The sequence below is a fragment of the Anopheles arabiensis genome, chromosome 3 (assembly GCF_016920715.1).
Source record: "Anopheles arabiensis isolate DONGOLA chromosome 3, AaraD3, whole genome shotgun sequence".
NCBI lineage: Eukaryota > Metazoa > Arthropoda > Insecta > Diptera > Culicidae > Anopheles > Anopheles arabiensis.
In genome coordinates, this window is record NC_053518.1 from 90,552,707 (window position 1) to 90,573,069 (window position 20,363).

The 20,363-nt window shown below is 49.7% G+C and overlaps 1 protein-coding gene and 1 long non-coding RNA gene across 3 annotated transcripts; both read left to right on the plus strand.

Moving 5' to 3' along the window:
* The first annotated feature begins 1,125 nt into the window (after positions 1 to 1,125).
* On the plus strand, positions 1,126 to 1,854 carry LOC120904150. Its single transcript, XR_005739706.1, has 2 exons — positions 1,126 to 1,322; positions 1,405 to 1,854. It is a non-coding gene; the product is annotated as an uncharacterized LOC120904150 (long non-coding RNA).
* A 4,809-nt stretch (positions 1,855 to 6,663) lies between these two features.
* LOC120903047 lies at positions 6,664 to 19,007 on the plus strand. 2 transcript variants are annotated; one of them, XM_040312238.1, is made up of 3 exons: positions 6,664 to 7,703; positions 15,705 to 15,972; positions 16,060 to 19,007. In XM_040312238.1, exons 2-3 carry the CDS (start codon positions 15,716 to 15,718, stop codon positions 18,623 to 18,625), a joined length of 2,823 nt encoding a protein of 940 aa, XP_040168172.1. In that variant the 5' UTR covers positions 6,664 to 7,703; positions 15,705 to 15,715; the 3' UTR covers positions 18,626 to 19,007. The 2 variants fall into 2 exon arrangements, with proteins under 2 accessions (XP_040168172.1, XP_040168171.1); XM_040312237.1 differs by lacking the exon at positions 6,664 to 7,703 and adding an exon at positions 13,888 to 14,092.
* Positions 19,008 to 20,363: the final 1,356 nt, after the last annotated feature.

Genomic DNA, 20,363 nt, shown 5'->3' on the forward strand with positions numbered 1-20,363 from the left:
GATCGAATACTGTGGTTGGGTTTTTTTGTTGGGGTGGCGCCAAAAGAGAGTTGAGATTTGATCGTGCTGGGTACTGGCCGGAACTGATTCCAGTAGCTGTAGTGTGTTGTATGAGGTGGTGGGCGATGTCTATTGCCGATCAATCATGTCACACTACTTCGGGATACTAGATATACGAGGGGGAGATACAGTATTGCTGCAATGCTGCTCGTTAAGTAGTCCGAGTGAAGTATGCAGGTGATCAAGTCGCATATCGATAGTGCATGCGCTATTTCGCTTGTAATTGTCGATTCTGCAAGTTTCCTTGTACGAGTAAAGAAGTATTGAAAGACACGCCATGTTTAGGGACTGCATACCCGGTGGTGTCTAATGATATGCAAGCGCAAGCGTAAATGGAATTGTCCACATTTTCCACCGATGAGCTTTAACCAATCTCCTCCCCTTCCGGGGATGGCCGGTCGGTGTTTGTTCTTAACAAGCGTTGCAAGGATGATGTCAAAACACAAAACCCGAAGCGCTCCCGCCTGTGCCATCGATTGCAATGATTGCGGGTAATGATTTATGAACTTAATCCCCACTGAACGCCCAAAGTGGGAACGATCGCGCAAAACGAACGACTACCTCTGCAGGTAGGCACGCAACACCTTGTACTGCACGCAGCGCAAAACAGCAACGCAGAGAGGCAGACGACCACCCAATCGCTCATTTATGGCTTCATTCGATCGTTTGTTCTTGGTTGCACAATTAAGTGAGCGCGTCCATCCTTGGCTGCCGGTGCACTAAGATGGTCATTATTATCGGATTAAGGCTTAGGCCTAGCGTGTGTGTATTGATTATCCGGGAAAATGTTTCGCAGGGAAATTGAACGAGCGTGTGTGTGGTGTGTGATGGTCCCCAACCGTTCCTCTTAGTGTGTGTGTGTGTGTGTGTGTGTTGCCTGTGCTTGCCCAAAATTATGGACCGAGGGAAGGATAAATTTGGTATTAGCCCCAAAACGGGAGCATCGATGAGAGAGTTGCCCAGGTTGGGATGATTCCAAAAATGGGCGACGCGGATGTGGAACATTGTGCTTCTGCGAGAAGAATCGACCCTCCTGGAGGTACTGGTTGGATGGTCGATGCCGAATTCTTGTCTTTAAAGGGATATATTGTTATAAATACGATCTTTGGGTCGTGAAAAGCCACATAACGCAGTAGCTCATGCTAATGCATGTATTTCAGCAACCAACAAATTCCTTGTCAACTCAACTCACGCTCCAACAGCGATCGGTTTCATTCGCATTGCCAACCCACTTTAAAACGGTTGAACACATTCCGTGGCAGGTAATTTGTTGTCCACTGGTTGCAGGTTGCCCAGTCGTACTTTCCGATAGGCGAAAAGCATAATTCAGTAATCCCATTCCAGACATACCTAGCTGGGGGTAGAGTGATCAGCACATAACTTAACATTCCACCCCAGAGCGCACCGCGTTGTCACACGAAAGGACACCAAACGCTACACAGCTGTATGCTGCATTCCTAAGGTGGTGCAGTACAGCTGAGGAACGCATACACAATCGGTTCCCAAAACGGCCCGTAGCTGGGCTTTCCGCCGCGTCGCCGGTAGCCACCGGACAAGCACGATTCGGACCGCATGCCCTAGACAATCCACGCTGAAACTCCCAATCCCCGGCACAAACATGGTCAACACGGACGGCAGAACACAGAAAACATGTAAAAGCTCGTTCTTTGGGGGCAGCAAAAAGGGGGGGCCTCATCTTGTGGTTTGTGCGTTGTGTTTTTTACCTTCACCTACGCATGATTGCCCGTATTTGGAAGAATAAAATTTCGCCATCGAGAATTCATAATTTATAAACCTTTTTTCAGCTTTGCTTCTTCGTTCCGTTTCCCCGTACCTGTTCGTCCTCCATCCCGGCTGGTTTGTAGTAAGTATGGCCGGGAATGGCCTTGTGCTGGACGAGGGGTGGCCTCACTCTGGTCACAAAGGTTTCGAATTTGACGCGCTTGCCCAAACATGGACGCCACCACGGCTTGTCTGTGTCCGGTGGGCTCACAATTAGGATATGATGGCAGTGGTGGAGAATGGTGGTTCCGCGCACTTTGTCCGATTAATTATAGATATACCCGAATAGGGTCCCCCGGATCGGGCTAGATGGTGCCCGCTTGGTGCGCACCGATCGGGAATTGGGAACAAAAAGCTTGCCAGAACTCCAGAAGATGTCCAGAGTAGGTAGTACTGGAGCGGTTAGGAAATGTGCCCAAATTGGATTTCAATAGAGAGGGCTGTTGTCGCCGAGGAGAAATCTTCTGGAATCGGTAAGCAGGAACAGGAATCGCTGAAACAAAAAGGTTAATGGTTTCTAGAGGACGCATATCGAGATGAATCATATTTACTGGGTGGGCAAACGCGGTGTGCTCCTTTTTAACAACCGGATTAACTGTCCCGCCCGGACAAGACATTGCACTTAAACCCCACGGGCCCCAAGAGATGTCCAGATTGATGTTGCTTAGGAGTCTCTGACTCGGATTGAACCGTGTAGGTATTTAAAACTATTTTCAAATTAATGATAACGTGTCATGGCATGCTTCTTCGGAATCGAAACGAAATCAAATATCCTCGGGGTCCTACACAAAGACTCCGTAGGACGTACAACTGGGTGAGGTAGCACCGGGAACGACAGTTCTGATACAAATTCGCAACACCTTCCTCCGCGTGTGGACGCTTACATGGGGACCGGTTTGATCGCAACCAGCGGTAGGTCTCTGCGTACTCACTTGCACGACCGTAATGCAGCTGCTGCATCCGCCGAGGAAGGTAGATGGTGACGCAGAGACCCCATGTACACCGTGTACCTCCGAAGCGGGCCGGAGGAACTTGCGGATCTGCAGAAGTAAAGCTCGCCCTCTCTCTCTCAGTCTCTCTTTCTAGTAAGATTACCCGCAACGGCTCGTGTGAGAGAGCGAAATGGCAACAATAATAAATACACGTGGGTGTCTAGCTGGTTTTTCGAGTTGTTGCACCCTTCTTCTCGCTGCGTGCTTCTTGCGGTATGTGGCGCCCTACGTCCTCCAGATCCCCGGCTCCGTCTCCGTCCGCACCGTGCACGAAACGCAAAACCGTCGTGTAGATTTGTTTGTATAGACTCGTTATTTCCATATAAGCAATCAAAAGACCAGCGAGATGGCGTGCGGTGTGTGGCGAGCGATCGGAGCCGCTAAAAGCCCATTCCCGATCGCGCCCTCCGCTCGTGCGCACAGGTATGATCGAAAATGAGCAAAACGAAACGGTACCAACCGAAGGGAGACAACTCATTCATTCCAATCACCCGGGTGGTGTGGGCAAACCAGTGATGCTGGGAGGGATGAAGGGAAGTTGCACGAGAGAGGCCACGGCACGGAATTGATGCCGTAGCAGCCAGTCTGTCTACGAGTGGGCGCTAAGATATCGACCATCGGTTCGCGTGGAAGGATGGCAAGCGAGGAGAGGACTTTGGTGGAAGAGATGTGGCACACCGGAGAATGGCACGGTATCTCTTGAAGGGCCTGCACTTCCTATCCACCTTGATCTGGGGATTGTAGATGTTGAGATTAACAACATCAGGGGCATGCTTTAACAGTGGGTGACATTTTATACCAAAGATAGATGGTGCCGTAATGAAATTATGTTAATTAATTGTGGACTGATTTTTGGGAGTATAATTTATAAGCCGTCCTATTTACATGGAAATCGTGCTGGAGCTTCTGTGAAAATGACACAAATTCATTAAATAAGTCAACCTTGATAATGCTTTAGATATACTCGTTAACTCCAAGTTCGTCCAGTAACCGAAAAAGGGATCCCGAAGCTATAATCCTCACGAAATGTTTCTTCAAACAATCGCTTCGTCCGAGAAAAATTGAGCCATAAAGCAAGCAAGTACATTCCACCTCTGCAAAAGAAACTTGAGCTCTGCTGCGGTTTATTCCATAAGAACAGTACAACACCCATTTTATGAACGGACAAACAAACGGCGTACACCTACTAGGGGTAGAGCAGCAACCAGGGTATAATGGTGGCTGCCCGTGTATATGCAAAAGGCAAATGTACAATGCACTGTCAACAAAAGCGCATGTTGCCGTACTATACTCGAGCCATTATCACCTTAAATGACGACCTCCGGGATCTGTTTGCGTATGTGCGTGTGTGGTTTTACTGTAATCGGTGTAGCCACAAGTGGACAGTGAGTTTAAGAGTATTGCTTCAGGGGGTGCACGGCACTCCGTCCGTTCAACCATCCAAGGCCGCACATACACACACAGACGCTGTTCCTGAAGTGCTGTTGTGTTCCTGAAGTGCTTGTCCGACGAAGAAGTGCGTTTGACCTCTCCACGAGGGAAGCGACCGGTGCATGATCGCCCCCTTTTTGGTGGAGCTCTACGGCAAGCTATAATAGTGCCTTATATGGTATATTTCCGGGGCTCTGCCTTGTAGTAGGAGGAGGTTCCAATGGTGACGTCCAATTAATGCGGGACAGGCATTTCTGTCATCTCTGCCCCCTTCTTTGCTTGCGATCGGCGATCGTTAAAATATATTTATATCGTATAATCAGCCCATTTCGCACAGCAGGCGACGACGAACGCTTAAGTTTGCCGGCGGCATCACCAGGCCAGGCCCGTGGTGTCCGCCTAATGCGCTCTTTGTGCCTTGCTAGCTGGAAGCCTACGAAGCTTGTTACTGCTGACTTCCAAAACCTGCAGATGCTGCCGCGCGTTAGGTGTCGATGGCTGTGGTTTCACCTGTCGGATTTGTGCGACCGCTATGGGAGGGGAGATCGCTGCGTGGCAATTGTCACTGGAAAGTAATTAATTATCTAGTAAACTAAATCGTAACGGATACACGGTTTAGGTGATGGAAGGGGGCGAAGTTGTGTTAGAAGGTAGTCGTCGCCGAGGCGTCATCCGTTTCGCTTGTGCTGTTGTTTGCTGCGGAGGAGTTGCAAATGGACCGAACGGTTTTGTCGCAGGTCGCAGGAACAGGTTGGCTGGTGCGTTTGATGGACCAGTTTGGAAAAGTGTGCCGCCGAAAATCTGCCTACAAATCGAGATGATGGGGGCTGCTGCTATTTCTTCTCTGTATGCAGCGCCGTAAGCTCTTCACGGCGATGGTGATAGTCATCCTTAAGCTGCTTTGCGAGCGCCCGTCCTCTTGTGCCTGCCCCGTCGGCTAAGATGGATTTCGTGTATTTTGGTTAAACTGAACCATTTGCTACGAATGATCGATTGGAGATATTAATCAGATAAGGGGGGGCAGTGCGATATTCGCTTCCCTTTTTGGCCGAAACGTGGACACACATCGAGAATTTGCCATACGTCTTCGTCATCGATACAGCCGCATCAGGGCAGAAGTGGAACAACGCACTCCGTGTACTGGAAGAGTGGTTTCGCCATACTCTGTTTCCTTAACAGTGTCAATATTTGAAGAGTGAGTCAGAGCCTCACACTCAGCTGTCGAAATGGTAATTATAATAAAAATAAGCTGAGGTTTGGGACCAGTCGCATATGGGAGGGGTGGGTCTGCGCAGAAGTTTGTTAAGCTGGATGTTAAAAATATAACAAGGAATGTGGTTTTGGAAAATGTGACACTTTAGGGGCAAACAAATTGTTCAGCACGTAACGCGCCATTACTGCGTCAAATCCGGATCTCTCCTACGCAGGAGGAGTTGTTGCGCTGCTTACCTTAAGCCCAAAAGAGGGCCCGAGAAGGGGTAATGCTACTCCACTTTTAACGATGCTCATTATACGCCATGACTGGGCTTAAAGTAAACAATAGCGCTGCTCCTTAAATAGTCACAAAAATCGTGTGACACTCTTGAAAACTATTCCATCCCGCTTCGTTAAGCCGATTTCATCGGCCCAGGACAAGCAGCGGGGGGATATGAGCGGAAACGAAACTGGCCACGCTGTGTACAAATATTGATCCGAAAGTTTGGAGGATTTGTTTGGTTTGAATAGAGCGTGACTTCCCGCTGTAGATTCGTATGTGAAGCATCGTGGATATAGCAGCATTTCAAGAGCTATCTTTACCGTTGCGTTTTGGAAAGCTCTTTCGGTTGTGTTGTGTTATGTAGCAACATACACACTCCGAGCTGTTGGTGAGTGGCAGTGGTCAGTAGCTCCAGCGCTTCCAGGGAAGTAAGTATCTGAACCAACTGAGATCGTCAAGGTACACTCCAACTTGAAGGAAGGGGGCCTGGATCACTCCTGAAAATGTGCGAAGAAAGTGGCCCCGAAAGGAAGGATGGCGGAGCGAACGGACAGCAATGCAGATGAAAATGGACATAATACGCGCGACACACTCCAGTTTGCTTTTTCGCGCTCGTAACGCCGCCTCGCGGTGTGTGCTGGAGGAGGCGCAATTTTAACACCAACGCAACCTTTCGTCCAAGCTGTCGTCTCTAGTGCGCGCGCGTAAGTGGCGGTCGGGTGCGTGCCAAGGGGCCGTGTTGTCATCAAGGCACCACCAAGCGTGTGTGTGTGTGCACCAACCGTTGTACAGCCTCCCCATTAGCTATGCATGTATTCTGAAGCTTCGCGATCAGCGCGCAGTAGTGCCTCCGATGTTCGATCGGTCCAACGAAACCCGGGCGGCCAGGCGAGCGGTTTCTTCCTGCTCTCGAGCAGCAGTAACAGCAGCCACAGCGAGCAGCGTGAGCGTGCCTTGCGAGCACGAGCGGAACCCGTAATATCTTCATTTGTTTAGAAGCGGTGCTCGCGAGCGGTCGACTCTGTCTCCTCGGGTCTCCGGCACTACGCAGAGATATGTGAATCTCCGCTGCAGGAGCCTGTCTACGGTGGCCTTTAGCTTCCTGCTGATAAACCTGCGATTGCCTATCGTGTTCCGTGTGTCGTGTCGAGTGATAACGAAGTAGTTTACCCAGTGGAACTGACCTATCGAACAGCAAACAGCTCGTCGCCGCCTAGCGAGTGGAAGCAATTGTTATTTAAATTAATTATCATCTACTTTAACGAGCGGCGGCTGTGTGACGGTGGTGATCTCATGAAGCTAAACGACTTTTAATTTCAACTCCGGACGCCCTCTCGCAGTCAGTCGCAGCTTCAAAGTGTTCAAACCGCTCGTTCAAACCGTTAAATCATTCTCATCGAACTGGAACGAAGTTGAATGAAAGTGTGTTTTGTTAGTGTTGTTAGCGATCGTTCTCGGGCAGTGTTTGGTGGGTGGCGTCCGTGCTAAGTGGTGTGTCGTGCGGTTCGGTTGTTATGAATGAATGAATGAAACCATCTTACGTAAAGGCCCCCCTGTGCTGTGTCAACGCCTCAGTGATTGGAGTGGAGTAGTGGTGCTGTGATAAAAAAAAGGTTGTTGCAAGTGTGCTGAAATTAAAGAATAATCGACCTATTCTCCTTCGAACGGAAGTGACTGGCATGACAGCGTGTGTGACTCAACGTATCTCGGGGTATACGATATGATTCAAACCGGAGCAGGAACGAGCCGCGCATTGGTTGCTATGGGAAACTGTCACCGTTCGAGCGGGCTGTGACACGTTGCGTGCCTACAGATCACATGTGTGGTTGTTAATCATTGTGACAACGAAGGTTGCCGTGGAATTCATTCGAATCACGGTGGCTCGCGGTAGTAGCAGCTTCTGGTGCGGTTCAGGAAATTGGAAACCATCAACATCGGCGGTCATTATGGAACTGTTTAAGGTTAGTTGCTTTTAATCATGCGGGAATGTTGCGAGTTCAAGGTTTTCCAATTAGTCTTGGATAAAGACATGACATATCTGTATCTATCATATTGAGTTTGTGGGCTTTAAATGCTTCAAAATTCCTCTCCAAGATGGATCTATCAAGATCTGGTTAAAATCGGAAGATATTCACGAGAATATTGTCAAGCAGCGTTATGCGTACATCTCATTTAGTATCTCATTTTATGATCATTTAATGTTAACGTTTCGGTGTCTCATCTCGTCCTAATTCCTGATAAATTGATTACTTTTTTCGAGCGCCTACGCACACCTTCTGATAAACAACCTTTATAAAATCATCAAACCTAGATTACACGTATCAAATTTGTCTCTTCAGCACCTCTGTTTTGCTGGTAAACCGCTCGTAATGTTTGTAATATATTGGCGCCCCGGATACCCCAACATCTAACGCACCGGCGACGACGGGTTCCCCGCCGGCTAGAAAGTGATTACATCAATCTTTTTAAACGCCATCGCTTTTAATGAAAACAAAGCCCCCAAAATGTCCATTCGCCATAACCGGGCATTGGTTTGGGCGAATAAATTTAGCGCACAGAGGGACAGCGAAAGAAAGAGAGAAGGAAGGCTCCCAAAACACCTCCAACCCAAACAAAAAGAATTACGATAATAAATTAAAATAGATAAAACCCGTACACTGTCACACCCGGTGGTGACTCCAGGGTGCGCGTGTGTGTGTGTGTGTGAGCGTCGCCGTGCCCGTGTTGCGCAATGCGTCATCGATTTAATAATCTGTGTAGGATTCTGCCTACCAAAATATGTTACGTTTGATTGGCAATATTGAATCGTAAAATCGTTTACAAATTCGGCATTTTGCATTTGCCTCTATGCGATGGGTTCGTTTTTTTTTTGTCTATGGTCGTCTTCTCACCAAATTCTGCGCGGGAGGAATTTTGTATCTCCGTACGGTGGAACAAACAAAAAAAAAAGACGGAAACCCCCAACTATATTCATCAATGAAAAGTGGTCGAACAAAATAAATTAAACACGAAAAAAAAAACATGCTAATTCTGATGTTTCGTGTCTGCCGTGTCTACACATCCTCAGCGGACATCTTACTCCGCGTCCGGGGGCAACCAGTGCCAGTGCCAAAATTGTATGGAAATCGTTCGTGAGCCATATATTTACGAACCAAGCCAACATGCACCCGCGTCCGCGAATCGGTTGGAATCGATTTTCAAACCGTTTTTTTCTGTGTTTCTATCTTTTTCGTGCGCGCTTTTGGCGCTCAGCAATACTGGTCAAATCGATCGTTATTACACGGATCAAGGCGATGAACACAGAGGGCGACCCATCAGTGTAGCCCGGCCCGGCCTAAGCCTAAAAAATGACGCGCTCAATGGACAAGCTTAGGCGCGGGTTGTATCACTCTTTTCCGCGCCTCATCTCCCACATGTCTCATTCGTCGATCGAAAATCAATATTCGACATCTTGTCCGTATCATCGGGTCCTGGGGCAGAGCAAATGCTCGTATCTACTTAGCCAACCGTTTGTCAACGTTTTCGGGCTTTGGGGGGCTTAGTGGCGTTGTATCTTCATTGCCCCATTCACGGATAAGCTTTAAATGAAAAAGCGCCTTTCAAGTGCACTCTTGAACAACCGGACCGAACGAACGCGAATGAGGAATTCCTGCCCCCAGCTCTGTTGAGTGTTATTCGAAAACAATCTCCTTACCGACAAGTGTCGCCATAAAATCCTGTCATTTACCATCCTCCCCCTGGTGCTGCACGGCCGCGAACAGCAATGTGCTAAACACTAAACACGATCTCTACGAGAAGAAGGGTGTATAAGGGGGAGCCTCAACACAACCCTCCTACAGCCTCTGCAGTTCGTCAATCGTCATGTGTCGCCTAATTTTTTGTCACTTTGCAAGCACACGATCCTACTCCCCACACGGCCTACGTTTTCAGACGGGGCTTTTGGAAATGAACGGTCGCGCGCGATGTTGCTGTCGTTCAATATTCATAGAGAGCCAAGAGCCATTTAATGCCTTTTCGGGCCGAAGTCACACGGCGTCGTAATAAACATTAGAGAGAGTGAGAGGGGGGAAAGAGCGGTTGAGCAGTTTTTATGTGGCCTGGCGGCGCGTGCGTGGGTGGATGTTGGAATTGGCCTCGGCACTCGCCGCGCACTTCCCTCCCCAAACCTCGCATGGTTTCCATTTGGATGGAAATACTTTCAAATTTAGCAGTGAACAGGTTCGGAAAGGGGCTGGGGGGAAGCATTACAGTTGTTTGACGATTTTTGGCCTTATCTATTGTACGGGCAACGCACCGATCGTTCGCGCCCGAGATTGAGGGTGGATTTGTTTGATTTTTAATGGATACTCAACGACAACGACAACCGATCATCATCCTCACCGATCGCCAGGGCAACATCGGGTAAGTCCCACGGCCTCGGGCGAGCAGTCCATTCCAGCGCTGGTTGTCATTCCAGCACTGGCAGAAAGGTGTGGCTTGATGGTACGCAACAGTCCGGCACAAAAGCCCACCATCGCCAACCAGAACCACCTGGAGACCACGAGTCAAACGCATTGATTAGCTCATTACGGTTGGTCGGACGTCTAAGTAGGCGCCGCACTCTTCCCCTTCGCCGCCTTTCGTGCGATCGTCGCTAATCAATATAGCGCGGTGGTGTGTGACAGAAATTGACAGTGCGACAGGAAACGATGGTTCGTTCCGACCACATGATTCACACCATCGCCCCGAAATATGACTTCTCTTTGCGCATTGTGACATTTACGGTGAAAAGAAACGATGGCGCTGGCGCACGGAGCACACTGTTGGGCCCACGCGACAAACTCCACCGATCCACTGCGTACCTGCCTATCCTGCAATCATCGTATGTGGCGCAATTTTCGGATGACAGCGTCCTACTTGGACCCCGTGAACGTGTACCTGTCGCGCGTACTTGAGCGTTGGCTTTGGTTTAGCTTCTTTGGTGGTTTCGTTTTATGAGCGCCACATTGAGCGCCACACATATAGAGGGCGATATTGGATTGGCGCTTTTTTTGTGGCTCAACAACGCCCGTCAGGATCGTCGTGGGAGCACACGGTCGTAAAAGAAACGGGCGTGTGTCATAAAAGGGCTTTGTTCAGATGCGGAAACACACACCGCCACGGAGGTGGTGGATTTGTGGTCCAATTCCCGCACGCGGCGTGTGTGGTTGATTGTTGCAATTTGGGTACGGCGCCGAAGGAGGTCGCTCTGAGATGCTGATTGTTCCTGCTGGGTGTTTTAATTTTAATGTACGCTCGTTGCCCTACCGCTGTGATAGTTTGTTTATTGGCGCGTATAACGACTTAATTTACGCAATCCGTTAGACACTTTCGGCGTTTTCAATAAGGTTGCGATGTGGGTGTTGAAGGTCCTGATGCAAGATGGTATGAATCGCGACATTATTCTTCATTGGCCTGCTATCGATTAAGGACGATGCGTAGGCATAACTAGGTCATTGAAGTAATTTTACGTCATTGAAGATTTAGGCACTCTACGAGATCCTGATGCTGTTAGGTAATTGATCACGAACATAAGCTTTCATATTTGTGTAACCTTCGTCATCTTCAGGATTAATTCCAGGATGACATTCTTCAAAATCCATGCCTGATAAGGACCCTGGAATCCAAAAATTCCATATCTAAAGTTTTCAGGTTGCATGTGTAAAATTTCCGACAATTCTTATTGAACTATCTTGAATTTTGGAGGATTTGAGTTGAGATGAGACACTTATCCTAGAATTAGTCGATAATGTTGGTTTCGGCAGCGTCAGGGTGTCTGTGACTCCTCTACTATGCATTATTTTCAACTGTAATGGAGTCTTTCAGTGTGAAGGCCAATCAAAACTAGAAACTCTAGTTTTGGAGATCATGTCTTGGATCTCTTGGAGATCATGTCAGTGTAACCTCGAGATTTTGTTCAATAATACCCGGATATGCAGACAGCCTTATTATTATGAGATCTAAGAAATCTCGACCAGTTGGAGATACTTTAGAGCTGATTTGATCTCTGTATGACATATTAAAATAACAGAGCATCAAATGTACAGTTCTCATGTTCTGTAGATTTAAAAGGAACTCAATGTTACAAGATACGCATTATATATTGTTAAACACACTCAGACACTAACTCGGTCCTTTCATTACCCATCCATCATCACCGTGATGTTGTCTCGGTATCTCAAATGTGCACCGACTATCAAAATATTTCACTACAGTATGAGCGGGTGCGTACTTCTTTCGAAACACATGTTTCTTCGATCGTTTTCCGTCCATTCGCCCCAAAACGACATTCCAACTTTTGATCTCTTTCTCTCTCGCTCACGCAATGGTTTGCCTGGGCCGGCCCGGGGCTGGGGGCCGTGTGATCGCAACGATTAGATTATGTTTACATGATGAATCACATCGACGGGCGCCCCGGTTTTTTTTGGGCAGTTGGCAGCTGAACATGCTCTCAAATGGACTAATTTTAGTACGTGAGAATTGACAAGCCAACTGCCGCGGCACCATCACGATGATCTCTACGCGATCGCGTGCGCGCGGTGTAACATGAGAGATGGGAAAGAGAACCAGGCGAGCTGAAATCCGATACTCGAAGTAAGAGAGCGAGAGACACACACGAATGCGCAGCAAACAAGGGAGAACAGATTGCGAAAAAAGGAGCTAATTGTGTGATAAGTTCTGACGAAGGCCATATATGGGCATACGGCGCTCGGATGGCGCGGAAAGATCAACCACCCCAGTGACAGCACACGATCGGTATTTTTAAATCAAACCATTCTCTTTCGCATGCTTTACGCGCTTTTTTCGTTCAGATAGTGATTTTGTGATCGTGTATCAAATGTGGGAATACGATTTGAAAACAAAACGCGTAAAAACGTGTAAAAATAGAACATTCCCATAGAGGGAAAACCACAAAAAAGCCACGCTAAGAATCCCAATATCTCTGCGAATTGTTCAACATGAAACGATTTGAATGAACTACAAAAGCAAACAAAAAAAGGAAAAACACTACACCGAACGGAAGCGACAAGTGTCTCAAGTGTCCGCCGCCACACACACACACCAACCGGCAAAACACCCGATCGGGTCAAACCCCCGTAAGTAAATCGTAACGTCGCAACATTGTAACGGCCCGACGACGATCAAAAACATTCAAACGATGCGATAAGTCACCCTCCTCTCCCCCCCCCTCTCGATCCATCGCATTGGCCGGTGAAAAACCTCACTCGAAGCGCGCGTGGTGAAAATGTCGATCGACTACGAAACGAACATTTCCTTTTACGGACGTAGCTGCAACCGTCGTCGCATCGTGCGGTGGAAAATGTAGGTCGAACGAGCATCGGGAAAAATGCTCCCGTGAGTTTTCCCTCGCCGTGTTACATTGCTCTACCGTGCAAGGGATAAACAGCGGGGACAAACACACACACGCAAACGAGTGCGGGCGCGCCCTTTGCACCAACATCCAAAAGGGATGGGTTTTCCCGCACTTGTAGGTGAATGAATGTCTAGGCTGGGGTTTGTGAAATTGGACACAGCGGGGAGGAAGGAGGTTGGAAAATTGACCGACCGTTGCGCCGAGATGCGCAGACCGGGTTTGCGCATACTAGCACTCGTAGCCGCGTAGCCGTACGCATAGCGCTATGCTTGTACGGCGGAAAAACACACAGGGACGAGCTGAAATGATTCAAAAAAGGCACCAACCACACAGACACAGAAAAGCTAACGAGAGAGAGAGAGAGAGAGAGTGAGAGAGGGAATTTCGTCTGCTCGGGGCGCGCTATACCAATTTCTGCTATTATTATTTTGATCCCTTTCCGGCCTATCGCGATCGTTTGCCATCGGTGGGCCACCGTCGCCACCGCGCCCGGTCGGGTCGGGCTTGGATGAGATTTTCAGCTCAATCTAGTCATGTTCCGCGCGCTGCCGTCTTGAGACGCTTTCGGGGCAACACACCAAACGCACCGTTTCGTCGCTGTTCTTGTGCCGTGTTTTGTGTGCGTGTCGTGTGCGTCGTTGTGCGCGAGGGGGTGTAGTTTGATGATTTTAACCTTAGCTCGTGCCCAGCGCGAGCCCAGGCTAGTAAGACCATATAAGGCTGCTGTGTGATAGTGTGCAGGGGGGGGGGGGGTTTCGAATCAATGCTGGGGCTTATCCGAACCCGTGTGTGTGTGTGGTTTGAGACAAAGTGAGCACAATTTGCCCCCAAAACGCGCAGATAAAAGACGTTTGAAGTTGGATGAACGCAACGGCAGCAGCAGCAGCAGCAGCAACAACAAGGAAAACGGCAACTATATGATCGTATCGGAAATGCTACCAGAACTGCTGTTTTCGGGTAAAGCAAGCAATCCACCCTGCAAACCCACCTATCCTTTGCTTCCTTCCTCCTTCTTCCCCTCGAAACACAGTATTTAGCTAAATTTAGCATTCGGACATGGGCAAAACCCTAACACAATATCGGCCATTAAAACATCGGCGCGAGGGGACAGACCTCCGAGAGTGTGTCTGCCAAACCCGGCACAGTGGGAACAATAACAGCGACCGCGCCGAAAACGATCTAGAACTAGAGCTGGCACGAAGGAAATTGGTTGTGAGTTTTCCAACCCCCTCCCCACCTTCCCCCTTATCCAATCCCGGTGAGGTGTACACATTCCGATAACTCTCTTTTGGGGCGAAACATCATAAACCACGAGGTGGTGTGAAAACATTCGGCCCCAAAAAGAAAACGCTGTGGTGGGGGGAGGACCAACGGAGCGCGCGGGCCCTGTTTTCCTCGCGGCCAATGATGATATGCAACCACTTTGCACTGTAGCGCGTCTCTGTGTGTGTGTGTGTGTGTGTGTGTGAGTGTGCAGGAAGAGCTGAATATAGAATTCGATCGCGAGAGAAGTCCATTTTTTGCGTGAAGGGACATTTTTTAAATTTTTTATGCAAACCACCCGGCCCTGTCCCGTGTTCTCGAGGGAGGGGAGTTTGCATGTTGTAGGCTGGGGAGGGGGGGATGCAATCGGTGCCCGAGCTGATTCTTGTGGGACGTGTTTTGCTACACGACGTTGCGTGCTGTGTGCCAAGATGGTTCGGTTGCATATCGGGGTAAAGATATCTTTGGAGTGGGGAGTGATGTGAGACTGCTAAGGTGCTAAAAAGGAATTTAATTTTACTTATTTACGATGGGATCTGTGTTATTAAACGGGAAGAGAATAAGAATTTTGAATCAACATCAAGCGCAGAGTGGCATGAGAGTTTGCTCGCTCACAAGATCGTCGATCAACACGTGTTGATCTCCCGTTTTCCCTCCGGCTCGGAATTCCAACTTAGTACATCGCCCGCATGACGTACGTGTGTGAGTGTCAGCCCGATTTTCCATCGCGGAAATCTCTCATAAACCCCCCCCCATTAGCCCCGAACGCGTCCCGAGGTCGTTGAAAGTGGAGTGTGCTCGTAAAATTTATCGCTATATGGACAAATATGTGTACGCTCGTCGCCGGTGGCCGGTGGGTTTATTTTTGTCCCGGTGAATCAGATGCTCTGCTCCTGCCGGGGTGGGGTCCACCATGCCATGGACAAAAATCGATGGAGCGGCGGTTGCTCTCGCTTGCGCAAAATGAGCGCATCAGCATCATCTTGCTCCCATCGCGTCGCCGAATGCACGACGAACGACGAACCGCGTGCTCGTCGCAATGCCTTGCTCCGGCAATCCTATTTTCGTCCATTAAGAATGGATCGTTCTTTCGATGGTAGAAGTGGGGAGGGGGGGGGGTCGGTCTCTGACCGTACGGAAGGTTCCAAAGTCGACACCGGAAATCTGCTGACCAGGATATGTCTCTGCTCGTGTCTCTTCCTTAATAATATAAGTTCATTATTTCATATGACTATTAGAATTGAGTCTCCAAATGTGCTCCTTCCTAACAACTGCCTTCTCTGTTCATCTCGTTCCATTACACTAGTTGGAGGTGGTATGCAAGACTTCTCCAAGGATGATCTCGGATTGCTGAGCTCGAGCGTCGTCGTCAGCAGCGATAAAGACCCGCTCGTCCATACGCACCTGCAGCAGTCTCACGACCATCCGTCCGTTCATCAGACGCATCGAGTGGATGACATTAAGCTAACGAACATACCGGATCTGCTCGAACCGGGCGATGCTAACAAGTTGGAAGAGCCCGAGCGTGATCTGTACCCCTGGCACACGGGCAGCAACATAGGGAGTAGATTTCTGTAAGTAAACCCCGGAGGACCCCTCTCATCCTCTGAAGTCCGTGCTCTCCACCTGCTAATCCCATCGTTCCTTCGCTTTCCCTCCAGGCGCAGTTCCGATGATCCGTTGATCTCCGGCGGTACCAACGACAATCCGCACGATAATGAGCTTAGTGTGCCCACGGTCAGCCAGTCTATGTGTCCGTCGCCCACCACGCCACCACCGCCGAAGCATCGCCACCCGAGCGTCATCCTCTCGCCGGAGCTGCCGGACGCGACCCTCTCGCCCTTGCCGACACCGCCCAAGGTGCTCGCCGACAGTCACAGCCGCCCGCCAAAGGAGCAGCAGCCGAAGCGCACCAACAGTGCGCCCCGGGCGCGCCGCAAGGGACCGCTCAAGCTGCGGTTCCATCACCAAGCCCTGCCCCAGGAGTATCTGGACCACTATGAGGCAACGCAAAACAGTCTGCAACGGAAGCAGGAACAGCAGCAACACACCGCGAGTCAATCGAAACCGTCGCGTCAGAAACCCGCCGCACCACAACAGTCCGGACAATCCGCATCCCGGCGGGCAGTGATGGAGCGCCAGGCAGCGCTGGAGCGGGAGGAGCGAACGAACGAGTCGGTTCGCAGCTGGCTGCAGAAGATACTGGAGCTGCAGAAGGAGGGCGTACCGATGGCACCGCTCAAGGATGAGCCCATTCAGCCGGCGCAGATATCGCCCACTAGTGAAAGCAGTGTGGGGCAGAACGGAACCCCTCCGAAGCGGATCGTAAGCTACACCGATCTACCGTACATGGGGGAAATAACGCTGGAAAACTCGAAACCGAGACGGGGACGGAAACCGAAAAAGGCTGACATTTGCCATCTGATCTACAAGAACTACGGCACCATTCTCCCGGGCACTCCCAGCCGAGAGCTCGGGCTGGAGAAAGGAATGCTGCCGAAGGGATGCTCCAAGTCGGTCGCTAGCCTCCTCGAGCGACGGCTCACGTCGTCCGATGAGAGGAAGCAACCGGCGGGCGAAAACGCTCAGCAGGCAGCATTGGAGCAGCCCCCGGCCCGAGGACGGCGGAAGGAGGAACCGCTGAATCTGTGCGTCCGTGAGTCGGGCGGTGGTGTGGTGCAGCCGGCCGGTGGAGAAACGTTCAGCGTTTCCAGCTCGGAGGAGGATGCGGACGAAGTGTTTGCTTCCTCCTGCCCGACGCCCATCATCACGCCGTCGGACATCAGTACCGATCAAGCGCTGGCCGCCAACATGAAGCTGTCCCTGCCAACGAGACAGTCATCGTCGGGCAGCACTACGGAGACGCCATCGACGGCGGAAACTCCACCCGGCTATGTGTATTGGTCGTCTGGGACAACGAACGGGAGTTTGTTTGCCCATCCAATGTCGCTTTACTCGCCCCATCCGACTGGAGAAGGAGTTGGGAAGCTTGCGGAAGAGCACGCGGCGAGAGAAATGCGTTCGGTAGTTGTCTCATCAAACGTATCGTCTCCCCCGATCTCTCCCAACGGGTTGAAAAACGCTCAGAACCACCCACTGCTAGTACCGAAGCACATATCGCAGCTGCTAAAGAACGAAAAGCAATCGCTACCAAACGCTACTGCTGCTGGAGTTACTGGACAACGATCTCCGCCGGCACAGAAACGCAAAAGATCGGCCATCTTCATACCACCGGTGCCGGCCGAAAACAGTCACAATCCGGCCACCGAGGTCAGCATCTGTAAGTTCAAGTTCACCGGCGGCGCGAAACCCTGCCTGCAGGAGAAGAAAATCCTGAGCGTCGACTCAGGCGGCAACTTCCGGTACTACTCCGGCACGGGCGACAAGTCGATGCGCGGGTACGAGTTTTTCCCGCGCGAAAGCCTCCAGCAGAGCAGCATCAACGCAACCAGCACGACCGGCGCCTTTCTGAACGCGTCCGGCGAACGGATTGCCTGCGATCTGCCGCCTCCCTCGCTGGGCCTAAGCAACGATCTGCTGCAGATACCGGAGTTTCCTACCTCACCGCAACCGTGCGGCGACCCGACGCCGCCTCCCGCGCCCGGCGGCCAGCCACCGTACCGGCCGAGTGCGGCCAACAGCGCCGGCAGTGCGTCCGAGCGACGGCGCCGGAAGACGCGCCGCGCCACGCAGCGCGAATCGCTCGAGAAAACGTTCAAGGAGAAGGGCTTCCTCATCCAGACGCAGCAGCTGCAATCGGCCGAAGGTGCGACCTACTGTAAATTTAGGCAATTGCGCAAATTCACCCGCTATCTCTTCCGAAGCTGGAAGGACTATCTGCCGGGCGAGCTGCAGCAGTCTGGGCAGGAGCAGCAGGAGCAGCAGCACCAACACGCGCATCAGCTACAGGACGGAGAGCTCACTAGCATGATACTGCCAACGGTCATTACCTCGGGACCGCACGATGATCACACCATCGACGAGGAATCCTGCCTGACCTCTTCCACCAGCAGCGTACGCATGGAAACGGTCGAGGGTGGCGAGCATCATCGGAGCACACCACCGGACAGAACTGTGCCAGCCAGCGCCTACCACCGGCTGAGACGCAGCCGACGGATTTCTTCGACGAGTGTCACTTCGCAGCACGTCCATTCCGAAGCGCTAGTGATCGATACCACCACCGCCTACCACCATCGGCACGGGAGTCCGTCGTCTGTGGTCGAGTAAAAGTCGCTAAGAATCGAACCGGTATCACCCCATCGTTAGGGTCGGTTTAACATATCAGCTGCGTTATTGCTGCGAATAACGTCTCAAGACCAAAGAATAGTAGTAGGTTTAAAGAGCTTCCCTCTTTTTGGGGTGGGTTATTTAGTCCATAAGTGTCAGCTTCGTTCAGTACTTGAGACCTGCTATTTAAATTGCTGCTTTACGTGCGCTCGCGCGCGCGCTTTCCCGTTTAATTCACACCGCACTGCCAAGCAAGTGCATCGCTTGCCATTTTCAATTTGTACCAGCGAATGCAATCTAGTCTCTCTCGCACTCTATCTTATCGTCTGTTTTTTTCGAGATAATTTAAAATAAAAATACGATCATTTTTTCTATCAACTAATACCAGCATACACTAGAAGAAAGCATTTTATTGACTGTGGGGCTCCATCAACTCGAGTGAGGGTTTTGTGTTGTTGATGCGCGAGGTGTAACTGCTTAACCGATGTTGTTATTAATTTTCGTAGTTGGAAAATTGTGTTTTTTCACATTATTTGACCAATAATGTATTGTTTTCTCGCTCTCGCGTAGTCCAGATAAAATTGCGTAAGGGGACGACCACGTCGGTTGAAGAGCTGATGTAATGGAATTAAAATGGAATGATAAAGAATTAATCGTACAATATGCGTGTGGCGTTTGTGGTTTTTGGTTTAGATGAAATAGTGAGAAAATGTTTAAAAATCAAGCTAAATGACCATTTTTGCTTTCTTTTTATCACATCAATTTAAAACATGTGATCTGAGTGAATATCGTCTTGCAGTAGACGGCAGCCTTACGCGTTTTGTTGTAAGTCGCGTGTATAATGTTGCCTACATTTAGGGGCATTAGGGTAATTCCTCAAAATGCGGGATATTTTAAAAACGCCTGAAAGTATGCAAAAAGGTTTATTTACTGAAATTTTGAAATTTAAACCGAAGTTTTGGAAAATGTCTACCAGTCAAACTAGATTTGGAGGAAACCCTATTTTGAGACAACATATCAGCTGTGCCTGTTTACATCATTTTATGCAAATTGTTTAAAATTTGTACCTATGTTATATACTTGCACTTGAAGATAAGGCGCTCAGTCATGCGTGCTCTCTTGATGGCCTATAATTTAAGCGTGACTTTGTATGTGACGTCCATATAATCTTCATAAAGTTAGTGATGACTTTCATATTTCCCAAGAAACTTTTTATGAAAATTGCTTGTTTTGAAGTAAGATTAAAGCCAACACAACATTAATGTTCATGATGCACCACAAGTGTCCCTAGCATTGCATACCACATCGCTGCATGTGCAGTATGCTAATTCGATGGCAACAGGTAGCATCTTGCCATGCCGCACCACTTCCAAAACGAGCCAGATAAACAAATGGGCAAATTAATTCACCTTCACCTTCGACTCTTCCTAATCCATTCCTAATCCATTGGTTGATCGACACCGCGATCGATAATCTTGCATCTCGCCATCATTTACATTCGCGACGGTGTTTGCCACAAAGTGTTCGCGCACAGATCGATAAGGCCGAGTACATTTTCATTTCCATAGCAAAAGCCCGCCACCGGTCGACCACCCGCTTGACACTAGGTCGCCAAAGCAAACACCGTCCAAAAATCGATGTAAACATATGCAAATGTACGAGAGTGTATAGTGCCACCAGCTCTCGTCGCCCACCACGTTCTCACACGGCCATATTCACACGCGTGAGCAAAAATTGT

Coding starts and splice junctions, on each gene's coding strand:
- LOC120903047 (XM_040312237.1), top strand. CDS start 14,053: ATGATCGTATCGGAAATGCTACCAGAACTGCTGTTTTCGG. Junction 14,093..15,704: donor ACCAGAACTGCTGTTTTCGG/GTAAAGCAAGCA, acceptor CCATTACACTAG/TTGGAGGTGGTATGCAAGAC. Junction 15,973..16,059: donor AACATAGGGAGTAGATTTCT/GTAAGTAAACCC, acceptor CTTTCCCTCCAG/GCGCAGTTCCGATGATCCGT.